Source organism: Hibiscus syriacus, unplaced genomic scaffold, assembly GCF_006381635.1.
Source record: "Hibiscus syriacus cultivar Baekdansim isolate YM2019G1 unplaced genomic scaffold, ASM638163v2 tig00011824_pilon, whole genome shotgun sequence".
NCBI classification, from domain to species: Eukaryota; Viridiplantae; Streptophyta; class Magnoliopsida; order Malvales; family Malvaceae; genus Hibiscus; species Hibiscus syriacus.
The window spans coordinates 492716-508813 of record NW_024062258.1 but is presented as its reverse complement, the minus strand read 5'-3'; the positions used below and the strand labels follow the sequence as shown (position 1 = coordinate 508813).

The 16098-nt window shown below is 34.2% G+C and overlaps 1 protein-coding gene and 1 long non-coding RNA gene across 2 annotated transcripts; both read left to right on the top strand.

Moving 5' to 3' along the window:
* Positions 1–10821: 10821 nt before the first annotated feature.
* LOC120204995 (DExH-box ATP-dependent RNA helicase DExH17-like) lies at positions 10822–14508 on the top strand. Its single transcript, XM_039204963.1, has 8 exons — positions 10822–10828; positions 11331–11362; positions 12560–12797; positions 13516–13728; positions 13810–13966; positions 14069–14120; positions 14254–14325; positions 14440–14508. The coding sequence occupies exons 1-8, from the start codon at positions 10822–10824 to the stop codon at positions 14506–14508; spliced, it is 840 nt and encodes a 279-aa protein (XP_039060894.1).
* Positions 14509–14710: 202 nt separating this feature from the next.
* LOC120204989 lies at positions 14711–15834 on the top strand. Its single transcript, XR_005523991.1, has 3 exons — positions 14711–14760; positions 14952–14969; positions 15458–15834. It is a non-coding gene; the product is annotated as an uncharacterized LOC120204989 (long non-coding RNA).
* Positions 15835–16098: the final 264 nt, after the last annotated feature.

Below are 16098 nucleotides of genomic sequence, written 5' to 3'. Positions count from 1 at the left end.
TTTCATCCTTTTGGATGTAAATGTTTTGTTTTAAACAACGGTAAAGAAAATCTTGGTAAATTTGATGCTAAAAGTGATGAAGGAATTTTTCTGGGTTATTCCTTAAATTCTAAAGCTTATCGTGTATTTAATAAAAGAACTTTAGTTGTAGAAGAGTCTATACATGTTTTTTCGATGATAATCCCCTTCCGAGGAAGGATTCTTCTGTTAATGATGATGTAGGTATTGTACAAGCAAATGACGTTAGACATGACGTTGGAGAATCATCATCAAAGGAAGAAACAAAAGATGAGGAAACTCATGATCCCCTCGAGAATCCAACCATTGAAGAAAGGGAAGTATCTTTTCCAAGAGAGTACAACTATGTCAAGGATGGTGAAATTATAGGTGATCCATCAAAAGGGGTAACTACTCGATCTTCTCTTAGAAATATCTGTAATTATGTTGCATTTATTTCATGCATAGAGCCTAAGAACATCAAAGAAGCATTAAAAGATGAACATTGGATTATGGCTATGCAAGAAGAATTAAATCAATTTGAGAGAAGTAAAGTATGGACATTAGTTGAAAGGCCTAGTAATAAATCTACTGTAGGTACTAGATGGGTTTTTAGAAATAAACTTGATGAAAGTGGTAATATAGTGAGGAACAAGGCTAGACTTGTTGCTCAAGGCTATACTCAAGAAGAAGGCATAGACTATGATGAAACATACGCTCCCGTAGCTAGGATGGAAGCAATTAGAATGTTATTAGCATTTGCATGTTTCAATGAATTTAAATTATATCAAATGGATGTTAAAAGTGCATTTTTAAATGGTTTTATAAAAGAAGAAGTGTACGTGGAACAACCTCCAGGTTTTGAAGATTCAAATTTTTCGGATCATGTTTTAAAATTGACAAAAGCTCTTTATGGTTTAAAACAAGCTCCTAGAGCTTGGTATGAAAGATTGTCAAATTTTTTAATTGAAAAAGGTTTTTTAAAAGGAAAGGTTGACACTACATTGTTTTTAAAGAGAAAAGGTAAAGATTTATTAGTAGTTCAAATTTATGTTGATGATATAATATTTGGTTCTACTAATGATGTTCTTTGTCAAGAATTTTCTAAGCTAATGCAAAGTGAGTTTGAGATGAGCATGATGGGGGAGCTCTCATTTTTCTTGGGACTCCAAATCAAGCAAAGAAAAGATGGCATCTTCATTAATCAAGCTAAGTACGTCAAAGATATGCTCAAGAAGTTTGGACTGGAAAATGGGAAACCTCATAAAACTCCAATGAGCTCTTCAACAAAGCTTGACTTAGATGAAGGAGGTAAATGTGTAGATGTTAAATTATATAGGTCAATGATTGGCTCTTTGCTTTATCTAACTGCAAGTAGACCGGACATTATGTTTAGTGTTTGCTTATGTGCTAGATTTCAATCATGTCCTAAGGAATCACATTTACTAGCTGTTAAGAGAATCTTTAGATACCTTAAGGACACTCCTAGTTTAGGACTTTGGTATCCTAGAGACTCTAGCTTTAGCTTGCATGCTTTTTCTGATGCGGATTATGGAGGATGCAAATTAGATAGGAAAAACACCTCCGGTACTTGCCAATTCCTTGGAAATATGCTAATTTCTTGGTTTTCAAAGAAACAAAATTGTGTTGCATTATCTACCACTGAAGCCGAATACATTTCAGCTAGTAGCTGTTGTGCACAAGTTTTATGGATGAAACAACAACTTTTTGATTATGGAATTGAAGTAGGAACCATTCCTATCAAGTGTGACAATACTAGTGCTATTTGTCTCACTAAAAATCCCATTCAATTGTTTGAACATAATTAATGTTTGATATATGAGTTGCCAATACCACTAGAAAAGATTAATTTAGCATTTTGTGCTTAAAAAATCGGATTTTAGCATTTTGGTGCAGAGGGAATCGATCCCCCCCCTGAGGGAACCGATTCCCCCTTTGAAGGGGAACCGATTCCCCCCCACAGGGGAATCGATACCCCCTGGGGTTCTGTTAAAATCAACAGAACACCCCCAAAATCCCAAACCCTCATTTTCTTCTCTCTTCCGCCGTTTTTCACCTCCTACCCCCTCAAATCTCCATTTTTGTCTCAAATCGACGATATTAATCGGAATTTACTTCAAATATCATCTTCTAAACCTGTTGAAATCATTAAAGTCGTGCAAACAACATCTAAATCCCCTCAATCTTCATCTTTCAAGGTAATTTTTCTAAACTCTCTATTTCATTATTTTGAACATAGGATTAGTTGTAATTAGTTCTAGGTTGAAATAGTGATCGGGCATTGCTTATTTAGGGATTAGAAACTAGATGTTACAACTAATTTCATCAAAAACACAAGAATTTTTCAAAATTTTTAAATTTTTGAAATAATAAAAAAAATGTTATTTTTCAAATTATTGTGTTTTGATTAAATTATGTTGTTGTTATGAAAAACTATACATATATTGTTTCTCAAAACCATATTTTTCAAAAGTTTTTCAAAAACTTTGCCCATTAGGATTGATTTAGAGAATCTTGAAATATTGAGGACTCATTTGAGTTTTGGGATTAATTGAATTGCATACATTTGTTTTAAAATTGCAGGTTATTCTATCTATTCCGATTTCCTTCACCATGTCAAATCCTAAACGTCCTAGGTCTTCATCTAGTCGTTCTAGTCGTCAACCAAATCCACCTCCAAATCCTCCTTCTATTCCAATTTCTAATCCCAATCCCACTGATCCTAACTTGACTATTCAAAATTCGTGTTTTAATCATCCCGGGTCTAGAAATCACCGATTTTGGTATTATCAATATTTCGATTCTTACAAAATCCGGGAAGAACGTATTCCTTCTCGTCAAGCTATGTTAGCTATCGATTTTAAATATCTTCCCATTTTACAAGAATGGAAATTTGATAAACTATTTGATCTTGAACCCATCGTTTACCATCAACTTGTTCGTATATTCTACTCTAATGCCGTATGTGTTAAAAACCAAGCTGAAACCGAAACCATAGGAATTCGTTCCTACCTCCTAGGACAATTCTTATATATTGACCCGACATATATAGCCAATACATTTGGATTAGATAATGATGGTATTTCGAATGAAAAACAAATTTTAGGTTCTCGTTATAAAAGAAGAGATAGTGCGAGTGTCTTAGACCTACATGAGCGTTTTCTTCATCTAATGATTTCTTGGTGGTTTCGACCATCCGGAGGTCGTTATTCTACTCTTAGAGCTTTGATCTTTGGTGGTTACATTGTTTCGAAAACCGTATTAAAATTAACCTACCTCAGATTATTTTTGCTGAAATTGTTGAAACCGTAAATCTTGTTCCTAACAAGAAACACTGTTCATCTCTAGTTTACGGTTGCTTTTTGAGTAATCTGTCCAAAGCTGGGCTTAGAGTCGGTCTAGATGCCGTTTTTCCTCTTAAGAAACAAATAAATCTTCTTTCCTTATCGAGAGCGGGATGGGTAAAGGACAAAGAAACCGGTGAATGGGTTCGATCTTCTACTCCGGGAGCTAGTTCTTCACAAGCTCCACCCGAAGCTGACGAAGATCCCGAGCTTGAGCAATTAATGCAAGATATCGATGAAGCCGAAGATGAGCCTGATCAGCCCGAGGAGCAAGCACAACAAACGCATCAAATGCCTCCATATTTTCAATCCTTTATGGAGACATTCGATTTCCGATACGCTACCATGGACTCGCGCTTTTCCTCTATAGAGTCTCATTTATCCACAATGGGAGCTCAACAATTAGAGATTCTTCGGGAGATGCGTGCAAACAATGAATCAACCAACGCTCGTATCAATGAACTCACACACGAGATGGCCGCTATGCGAGCCCGTTTTCCTCCTACCGATCCGGATGCTTGATTTTATGTTTAGCTTTAAAACTTTGAACAAAATGAATATTGTTTCAACATTTTGAATTGTTTGATTTTGTGGATTGTTGGATTTTGGATTTATGAATGGTGTGAACTTATATGTTTGGTGTTTTATTCATTTTTGCATCATTTACATTATCATTAGCAATATGACCAATTTTGCCATATCACATTATTTATGAATATTGATTTATGAAACTAATGGCTAACCTCTCTTTTGATTGTGATCTTAGCAGCTTAAGCTTATAATTAATAAATCAATTGGCTAAATGATTTTCAAAACCTTGTTTTACAATGTCTTTTTGATTTAACAAAAAGGGGGAGAAGAATAAGTGTTAAATGTTTTACATGATAAATTGAAGAAGTGTTAAAGTAAGGGGGAGTAATTTCAAAACTTGATTTCAAAAATCTTAAAATTACTAAAATGTTTTGTTATATCAAAAAGGGGGAGATTGTTGAAACATTTTAATATTTCGATATAACAAATTAAGTTAAATGGATTTTAAGATTTTCCAAATGATTTTCTAAGTATATTCGATATAACTATTCGAATATCAAAACATTACTCCAAATATTTCAAAAATCATTTTTAATCCTTACTTAAGTGTAAAATTAAGTTTTAATCATAAAACAATTTCAAAATAATTTTACAAAGTATTTCGAACCAATTCAAAGTCAAAAATTCCAGATTGCTCAAAGGGAACCGATTCCCCCCCATAGGAGGAACCGATTCCCCCTGAATGGTTTGGCTCCGAGATTTCCAGAATGCTCGGAGGGAACCGATTCCCCCCAAGGGGGTACCGATTCCCCCTGTTCAACGGTCGAAATATTTGAATTTTACACTTAGGGAACCGATTCCCTATGAGAGGGAACCGATTCCCCCCACGCTCCAAGCTGTTTTATTAAATATTTTCACACTAAAACGGCTATAATATCTTCTCTAATTATCCCCAACGTTCAGAAGTGGTCCAAGGTGTATTTAAGCAAGCTTAGAAGCCATTGATCAATAACAAGAAATATCAAGCAACTAGAATCAAGAGAGAATCAAAGAGAAAGCATCAAACCTCAAGTTTGAGCATTTCAAGCCTATTTTCATTCAATATTCATTTTTCTTTCAAGAACACTTTTTGTGCTCAATTGTATTCATCTTTGAGTGTTCTTTTCTTTGTTCTTGAATTGTGCAAACATCTTACCTTGTGAGGTTTTCTTGTAAGTTTGCAAATTTGTAATCTTCTCTTTGAGAAAAGAGTGTTCTCAAGAGTTGGGGTATACTCTTGAGGGAATTGTAAGGTTATCTCTTTGGCCTCAAAAGAAAGAACAAATTAGTGAATTTGTTGGAAAATCCTTAGTGTGGATAGCTAAGGTAGTGGACGTAGACTTTGTTTGAGAAAGTCGAACCACTGTAAATCGCTGTGCAATTACTTTCAATTTTCTGCAAAAGCTTCCACAAAATTTTTATTGCCAATTCACCCCCCTCTTGGCCAATTTCGTCATTCGATTAACTCAACACAAGGGAAAATTTGACACATATTTATCCTTCCCCCCTTACTTAATCCGTTTTGTCCCAAAACGTATATCAAATTTAAAAACAAAGATAGGGAAAAAGAATACTCCCCAATCTAGTGGTGACCGCAGCCACGTCGAAACGAGCTGTTTTAGAGTAGAATGTTCGATACTGCACTGTTTTGTTCGAACTTTTCCTCACAGTTCGAACCAAATCTGTTTTTTTTTCTGCACTGCATTGTTCGAAGCTCCTGTGTATTTTTCTGCACTGTTCGAAAGAAATCAGTTTTTTCTGCACTATTATGTTCGTATTTTCTGCACAGTTCGAACCAAGTCAGTTTTTCTGCACTGGTTTTTTCGTTAAATATTCGATCGGAATTCGGATCTGTTCAGAGAAAAATAGAATAAAATTAATTAAAATAAAATAAAATAAATAGAATGAAAATAAAGTTTGCTAAAAAATAAAACGAAAATAAAATGAAATTAAATAAAAAATAGAACGAAATGGGTTGTCTCCCATCAAGTGCTTTTATTTAACGTCGTTAGCTCGACGACCTGATTTTTCAAAGTGTGGGTTCCTCTAAATTGATTTCTTCTAGTAGACCAACCAGAATATTTTCATAGTACGACTTTAGACTTTGACCGTTAACTTTAAATCGAACTCCTGAGTTATCTTCAACTTCAACAGCACCGTGAGGAAATACTTGTGTTACTGTAAACGGTCCGAGCCATTTTGATTTGAGATTTCCTACAAAAAGTTTAAATTTAGAGTTAAATAATAAAACCTTTTGACCAACAGAAAAAGTTTTAAAAGAAATTCTACTATCATGAAATTCTTTATTTTCTTTAAATATCCGAGCATTATCATAGGCATTTCTTCGGATTTCCTCAAGTTCTTCAATGTGTAATTTTTGAGCTTCACCAATTGCATCCATGTCCATGTTACATTGTTTAACGACCCAATAAGCACGATGTTCTAACTCAACTGTTAAATGACATGGTTTATCGAAAACAAGTTGGTATGGTGACATCCCAATGGGACCTTTATAAGCAGTTCGATATGCCCAAAGTGCATCGGTTAATTTTAAACTCCAATCCTTTCTGTCTGGTTTAACAATTTTCTCAAGAATTGTTTTAATTTCCAAATTTGATACTTATTTCTGTCCATTTGTTTGCGGATGGTAAGCGGTAGAAATTCTTTGAGTTACTCCAAATTTCTTCATTAGCGACTTGATGACTCGGTTTATGAAATGTGTTCCTATGTCGCTTATTATAGCCTGTGGTGTGCCAAACCTGGAAAATATATTTTTCAAAAAATTAATTGTAGTTTTAGCATCATTATTTCGAGTGGTCTTAGCTTCCACCCATTTAGAAACATAATCTACAGCTAAAATAATACAAGTATTTCCAAATGACGAAGTAAAATGGCCCATATAATTGATTCCCCAAAAATAAAAAATTTCACAAACTTGTATAGAATTAAGTGACATTTCATTCCTACGGCTTAAATTACCTGTACGTTCTTTCACAAGTTTTACAAAACATATAAGAGTCCTGAAAGATGTTAGGCTAACAGAAACCGCATTCAAGAATTTTATGGGTTGTACGTTTTGGCCCAAAATGACCATCACAAGAGTAATAATGACAAAATTGTAAAATTGAATTTACCTCGCTTTCGGTAATACATCGTCGAATTATCTGATCCGAGCAGTGCTTCCATAAATAACGATCGTCCCAAATATAGTATCGAGATTCCCGCTTAATTCGATTGATTTCAGCTCTCGGTAAATCTAGTGGTAACTTACATGTGGCTAAATAATTAACCATGTCCGCAAACTATAGGGTTATGCTTTACGCCACCATCAGTTTTTCTTCAGGAAAATCTTCTCTAAGTGGTGGTTCGGATGTAGAAAGGGGAATTTGACTCAAGTGATCTGCTACCAGACTTTTCAAATCCTTTTTTATCTTTAATTTCCAAGTTAAACTCTTGTAAAAGAAAGATCCATCGGATAAGCCTCGATTTTGCCTCCTTTTTGCTCACCAAATACCTTATAGCTGTATGATTAGAAAAAACAGTAATTTTAGTGCCAAGCAAATAGGATCTAAATTTTTCTAAAGCAAAAATTATAGCAAAAAATTCTTTTTCCGTAGTCGAATAATTTTTTTGAGCGAGTCCAAAGTTCGGGATGCATAGGCTATGACATGTGGCTCTTTCCCTATTTTTTGGCCAAGAACGACTCCAACGCTAGTATCTGATGCGCCACACATAAGTTCAAAGGGATGATTCCAATCTGGCGGCTGAACAATTGGAGCTGAAATAAGTTTTTCCTTTAATGAATCGAAAGACTCTTTGCATTTTGAATTAAAGTCAAAGTCTTGATCCTTTTGAAGTAGATTGCATAATGGTTGTGCTATCTTTGAAAAGTCCTTAATAAAAATGAATTTCCCTTACAGTTGTGGGGTAAGGAAGTGAGCGTATAACATCTATTTTAGCTTTATCAACCGCAATCCTTTTTGAGGAAACAATATGACCTAAAATTAACCCTTTATCAACCATAAAATGACATTTTTCATAGTTTAAAACAAGGTTATATTCTAAGCATCTTTTAAGCACATTAGTTAAATTATCAAGACATTCATTAAAAGAATTACCAAAAACCGTGAAGTCATCCATAAAGACTTCGATGCCCTTCTCCACATAGTCGGAAAATATACTTAACATGCATCTTTGAAAAGTGGCCGGTGCGTTACAAAGACCAAAGGGCATTCTTCTATATGCAAATGTACCGAAGGGACAAGTAAAAGTCGTTTTTTCTTGATCCTCTGGCGCCACTGGGATTTGAAAAAAACCTGAAAAACCATCAAGGCAACAATAATGAGTTTTCCCAGCTAATCTTTCAATCATTTGATCTATAAAAGGAAGAGGAAAATGATCTTTTCGAGTAAGAGAGTTCAACTTCCTGTAATAAATACAAACTCGTCATCCATTTTGAATTCTTGTGGGCACTAACTCCCCTTCTTGATTTTCGACCACTGTGACTCCCGTTTTCTTGGGAACCACATGAATTAGACTTACCCAATTACTATATGATATCGGATAGATTACGTCAGCATCGAGGAGTTTCTAAATTTCTTTCTTTACTACTTCCATCATCGGTGGATTTAATCGACATTATCCTTCTCGTGATGACTTTGCTATTTCTTTGACTTTGATCTTGTGCATGCAAGTCGAGGGACTTAATCCTTTAATGTCGGAAATGGTCCATCTTATGGCTTCTTTGTGAGAGCGCAACACTGCTACCAAAGCTTCATCTTTTCTTTTGGATAATTTACTTGAGATGATCATAGAAAAAGTTTCATTTTCACTCAAAAAGGCATATTTCAAATGCTCGGGTAATTGTTTCAATTCTACCTCAGGTGCTTGCAAAACAGAAGGTAATATTTTAGTTTTAGAGGAAGATAAAGATAAATTAGAATTGATTAAATTAATATTTTCAAACTCCTTTTCTTCCTCTTCGTGGCAAAGTCAGGATCCTTAAAAAATCATAAGAAAAATTAGATTCAATATATTCATTAATTAAAGGATCTATAATATCAACATAATTAATTCTTTCAACATGATCAGGGTATTTCATTTCTTTGTAAACATCAAATTCAACGATCAAATTCCATTGTCAGTATACCACTTCTGACATCAATCTTTGTATGTTCGGTGCTTAGGAAGGGTCGGCCTAAAAGTACCTCGGAATAAGTATCTGACCTGTCATGTTCCATGTCAATGACATAGAAATCTTCAGGAAAAAATAATACATCAATCTTTACTAAGACGTTTTCCATTACTCTCACTGGATAGATAACAAATCGATCATCCAACTGTATGGTTATTCATGTTTCCTTCAAAGGTTCGTTAGCAATCATTTTATATATAGAAAATGGCATAACATTAATTGAAGCTCCTAAGTCACACATTGCACGTTTAATTTTAAAATCACCTATTTTGCAAGGTATAGCGAACACACCTTAATCCTTCATCTTTGGTGGGAGCTTTCGTTGAAAAATTACAGATACATGTTCTCCCAAATTTACCTTTTCGTGCCCCATTAATTTTCTCTTTGTAGTGCAAAGTTCATTTAAAACTCGAGCATACCTTATTACTTGTCGAATTACTTCAAGAAGAGGTATGTTGACTTGAACTTTTTGGAACACCTCTAAGATATCCTTTTTCTTTAGCTCTTTTATCACGCTTCATCAATCTTGATGGAAAGAGTGGTGGTGTGATTTCATGAGAAGAAAGAGAATGATGGGTGTTAGAGGTACCTTGTATTTCTGAAGGTGGCGTGTTCTCTTGTTCTTTCTAATGTGCGACTTTTTCTGCTGGAACTTCAGGTGAGATACTTTTCCACTTCGGAGTGTAATGGCACTAATATTCTTTCTCAGATTTAACTCCATTTGTGAAGGTAGTCTTCCTTGTGATTCCAATTTTCCCAGAGTTTGAGCTAGTCAGCTTACTTGGTTATCTAACTCTTGAAGATGTATTTCAGTTCGGCTTTGGAATTTTTCCTGGGATGCAATGAACTTTTATTGTGAAATTGCTAACTTTCCTATGAGTTCCTCCAATGATGGTCTTTGATTTGCCGCATAGCTGAAGTTTGGGTGGTCTCGCCATCCTGGATTATAAGTATTGTTGTATGGGTTGTATTGTCTTTGTGGAGGACCTGGAAAGTTCCCTACTGCATTGATTCCTGCATTGCCTCCTTCTTGTATCAGCGGGGAACAATCCGTCGGATGGTCTAGCTTTGTGCGTATCCCACATGCTCTTGTTGCTCCAGATTTTCCTGTAACAAGTGAATTAACTACTTCAGTTAATTTATCTAACTTATTTTCAAGGGAAAATATACTTATCTCGTGAACCCCTTGGCTGGGTTCACTTGAAAACTGTTTAGAGTTTGATGCCATGGTTGAATTCAATTCCCTTGCTGTTGTTGGGGTCATGATGACTAATGCTCCTCCACTGGCGACATCCACTATTTTCATCTCCATTGGTAAAAGGCCTTCATAAAAGTATTGAAGTAACGTTTGCTCACTTAATTCGTGTTACGGACAACGTGCTCAAAGTTTTTTAAATCGTTCCCAATAGTCATAAAGACTTTCTTCGGTCTTTTGTTGAATGTAAAGAATATTCCTTCGTAATTCACTTGCTTTAGCCGCTGGAAAGAACTTGTCAAGAAAAATTCGATTCATGTCAGCCATGAATTAATTGAATTTGGAGGTAAATAAAATAACCAATCTTTAGCCAAATCGGCTAAAGAGAAAGGGAAAGCTCTCAATTTAATTTGATCCTCAGTAATTCCCTGTGGTTTCATGCTAGTGCAAACCATGTTGAATTCCAACAAGTGTTTGTGCGGATCTTCAGTGGGAAAGTCATGGAAGGTGAGAAGAAGATGAATGAGTACTGTCTATAATTGAAACGGAGTCACACCACTAGGAAAATTAATGCATAATGGCGTTTGAGTGACATGAGCTGTGGCTAGCTCTCGGATCGTTTGTTCTTCTTTTGCCATCGGAATGTTGTATGCGTCTACTTCAAAGTCTGTCTTCGTATTTGATTGTGCTTCTGAACTCTGCTCTTGTTCTTCTTGTCTTTTTCTTTTCTCGAAGTATTTGTGTGTGGATTCTTCGTGCTCGTGCTTCGATCTCCAGATCTAGATCTACTAATTCACCTGGGTTTTTTCTGATCATAAATAAAAAACTAGAAAAATAAATCAATACTTGCCATTAGTCCCTGGCAACGACGCTAATTTGATAACCGTTGTTTTGCTATCAAAATAATTTCGACTTCTTAAGTATAAAGGAAAAGGTAGTATAGAGAAGCAGGGTCGATCCACAGGGACTATGGTTTTTGTGATTTAATAAAACTGTTTCTTGATTTTAGGAAATGATAGGATTCCAAGTAAAGTAGAAAAGGTATAATAAAATAAATAATTATAAAAAGGAAAAATAGTAAAATAATAAATAGTAATAGTAATAAATATAAAAGGGAGTTTTTAAAAGTTATTTTTAAAATAAAAGATAAGAATTAAATAAAAGAAAATAATTAAATAAACAAATTAAAAATATTGAGATAAAGAGAAACTTATTGTGAAAGCAGCCTCAGACTTCAGCTTTGCCTCAAATTCCTTGGATCATCGAAACATATTTTTACTTCAATATTCATGTCGGCTTACAAGGACAATTCTTCGCTAACTCGGATTGTGTCGTTTCAACAACAACTGATTCCGATCTCAGTTTCCTCTTAGCAAACAATTTTTCCAAGTATGTTCACGGGAAGTTGAATATACTTCAATAAGCAAATCCTTCTTCAAACGTTAACTATAACAATATCCAGACCAATGTCGAAATCGTTTTAATTTGAAAAGTAAACTCAGAAAACAAAGAGAAAAATCTGAAGCAATTTAAGTACCTCACAATTCTCACGTTTGGAATTGAGCCTTTGCTTCAATCTTCGGCTTGAGAGAAAATTAGCTAAGCATGACCAAAGTCATACATAGCATAATTGAAAAGTATGCAAAAAATAGAGAGAAAGCTAGAGAGAAAAAGAAGATTTTATTCTCAGATGAGAGATATATGTTTCTAGGCTTACCCTGAGAGGGTCTTTATAGCCTTCATATTACTAAAAACAAGTTAAAACATCTTAAATACTAATTAAAACACTTAAAACTATTTAAACTAAAATACCTAAAAAAATAATATTTAAAATAATATTCTAAATCCTAATTAAAATACTAAAACATATTTAAACTAAAATACCTAAAACAAAGATAAAATATAAAAATAATATCCTAAAACTTAATTAAAATACTAAAACCTATTTAAATTAAAATACAAATATAAAATATAATTTTTAAAATATTATCCTAAACTTGAGTTTAATTCAAATCTGAATTCCAGCCAATTTTGATTCCCAAAATAAAAAAAATTGCAGAATTCTGTCCTTTTTATGCAATTTCCAGAATCTAACGTCTTATACAGAAAATGTATCAAAACGAATAATTAAGACACAAAAAATCAATGATTAAGGAGTAATTTAAAAGCAAAATATTAACTAAATTAAGCTTATCAATAAGTTACATGATTTAATGATTTCATTTTTCTTTTAAATAGAAATTTGATGTTGTAACTCGTTATCGCATAAAGGATGGAGGCTTGAGTTTTTTCAGTGACATAGCACTTCTACTTATTGATGAAGTTCACCTGCTGCATGATCTTCGTGGGGCAGCTTTGGAAGCAATAGTTAGCAGAATAAAAATGCTTGCTCGCAAACCAGAAATGAAATCAAGTGCTGGGGCTTCTGTTCGGTTTTTAGCTGTGTCAGCCACTATTCCAAATATGGAGGACCTTGGTAAATTTTTTCTCTTATATGTATGAAAGAGTTAGTCTAGTTTAATTTGAAACTTGTCTTCAGAAGATGGAAAGTAATTTATGTTTTTTATAACATTCACATCGCATGCCAACAAGCACAGTTGAATGGCTCGAGGTCCCTGTCCAAGAATCAGGAGGTGATTTATTCATGGGTTTGCTGCATTATCTTCTCTTAGTTTTCTGTAGAGTTATATTTCCTTTATCTTCCTAATGTTTAACAGGTTAGGAGAAGAAATGAGACCTGTAAAGTTGACCACTAAAGTTTTCGGTACACGTTTTCTTTTTAGATGTTTCATCTTCAAAATTGTCTTTCCGAAGTTATTTCCCTCCGGTGTATTTCTTCCATAAAAGAAATACCTTCCTTGAAGGATATGCCTCGGCAAAAAATGACTTCCTATTTGAGAAGGCAAGTAATTGTATTTGATTATTAAGTCACACGCCTTTTTACTAGAATGATTTATAAGAACATATATCATTAGGCAAAAGTTTGCTTCATCTAACATTTGTTTTTTGGATAAGATAAATTAAACTAATATTAATCATTGTCTCTATGTGTCATCATCTAGCGCCTTCAAAATTATATTTTAGGTAAGATTCAACTTCTTGACTTATGTCTTATGTCTGCTTCTATTGCATACACAAATAATATTTTATGATAAAAGAGTATATATATAACTATTGGTAGGAACTGATTGCAGATATTCTGATGCAATATTCAAGAGGAAAATCTGCTCTAGTTTTTTGCTCAACAAGAAAAGGGGCACAAGAAGCAGCACAACGCCTCTCTCAGGTAGTAATGAACTTTGGTCATTCAAATCCATTTATTAAAAGTCATGAACAACGGGAAAGGCTAAGGGAGGCTTCCCTGTCATGCGGTGACAAACAGATGCAATCTTATATTCTTTATGGAGGTGAAGGGTGAAGGTATTCTGCAATAACACGTTATTTTGAAAAATTGCATGTCAAATTGATGTCACATACTATTTTTGCAGTTGGTTATCATAATGGCGGGCTTAGTCTTAAGGATCGTAATATCATTGAAGGCCTTTTTCTTAGTGCTGATGTCCAAGTTTTATGCACCACAAATACTCTTGCCCATGGAATCAACCTACCAGCTCATACAGTTGTAATAAAGTCAACACAACATTTGTATGTCAAATTGTTCTCCTCAAGGAAAATATTTATTATCTTTACCATAAGAGGAAAGAGCATGTATTGTATCTTATGCTTCAAAAGTTCCATTTTATTCAGCAACAAGGAAAAAGGCCTTTACATGGAATATGACCGATCAATGGTACTACAGGTGTGTTATCATATATTTATGTGCTGCTTCTATATTTTCATTTTATTCAGCAACAAGGAAAAAGATCTTTCCATGGAGTACCAATCAATATTTATTTGTATGGCTTTATTTACAACTGATTTTAGTTCTTCAGATGTGTGGGAGGGCATGTCGGGCACCATTTGATGATACAGGGATGGTTATAATCATGACTAGACGAGAAACAGTAATTTAAAGCTGTGTTTTGTTCCTCTTCCATTCATATTTCTTTTAGTTACTTTAATTTAGCCATGCTTGATTCCTGCTAAATTGTCTTTTATGATTTCATACGTGATCTCAGGTCCATTTATATGAGAATCTCCTGAATGGATGTGAAATGGTAGAATCACAGTATGTTCACGACTTCTAAAATCAATTTGTACTATCTTGATTTGATCTTCTGTTTTTCTTGAAGTGCTCGTGTTTGGCAGTTTATCTGACACGGTTATATGGATATACTTCAAATACATGAAAAGACCTAAAAAGAATTTAATATATCCATATTGGACAGTTATTGACACTCAAAGTTATAGTCATTAATGAAATATATTGTACTAAATTTTTCTCTAACAGATTGTTGCTTCTGAAGAAAAAACTTAATTCTTTTCCATGAGAAGATAACGTGCTAATGATATTACATTAATTTATGGTCAGTATTTGGATACTTTCATTCTGAGCATATTTCTTATTTACTCAAATATTTTAGTCAAATAGAAGTCGGGAAGACATTGGTGGGAAGCTTAATTCTAAATGATATCTGTGCTTCTTTCCTCTATATTAACGTTCTAACTTTATCTGATTCGGAAGCAGCAGAGTGGATGACTTTTTAAGGTATGCAAGCTTCTTTTCGAACTCCTTATTTTGTGAAGATCAGCCTAATGATATTTTGAAGTAGGTTTTTGCAAGACATTGCCATTTATGGTTTATGATTGTGTTCAAAGTATTTTACATTATATAAATTTGACCTGTTCATAATTCATGTACCATAAATTTTGATACATTTTAGTATTCGGGTTTTGTGCTATTGTTTTCATTCCGAGTTCAAAATTGCTAAGTTATGAATTGGATTTGTCGAATTAGAGTTCCGACTAGATGAAGATGGAAATAGATCCCCTCAAAACCATCGTTTTTTCGCAATAATTTCTTCCTAGTTCCAATAGATTTGTCAAAATTACAGAGCCGATTGGCATTTATACTTCATTGACCATATGAAAGAATTTGGCTCTATATGCTAAGTATAATTAGTTCAGAATGACTAATTAGCTACATATTTCCCTCTTACTACAGTTTGAGGCAGAGGTGTTTGGTTATGCTTGCAGCCCCTACAGCACGACAATCCTCGTGTCAAACCCCCTGGAAAAGATAACCATAAAGGCTGATCTTGTTTTTGAAGAATACAGCTAAGTTTCTAAAAGTCTTAAATCCAATGCACATAAATTACAGAGGCTTTGGACTCATTTTGAAACGTTATCCATGCAGTTGGCCTTGATCTCCATGAAAAACTTCTGCTATTTAAGGAGAGCGAATCAACTCCCTATCCTAAACTTGTAAAGAAACCAGCTCATTTTTTTGCTCCTCGGGAAGTTTATGTTATTGAAGATGACAAGGAAGCCAAACATCAATCTTGCCAAAAGACCTATCTATTTGATTGAATCTAAAATGGGAAGTTCTTCAATGTGAGAAACAGAATGTTCTTCTAGATATCAAGTGCCTCATTTCATTTTACTTCACCCTTTGATCTTGTCATATAATTCCTTTCTATTGCAGGCCCAGTTTCAACCTCTTGGATGAAGAACCTGGAGAAGGTATGGAATTAAGCTGTGATCTTCATCACGTATCTTGGTATCTTTTTCTCCATTTCACGCTGCATTTCCGCCTCAGATGCTGTAGGTGAGCTTGCTTCTGGAACTGAAGAAGATGACTGTAAAATCATCACCGATCAGTCGATATTCGACCATAT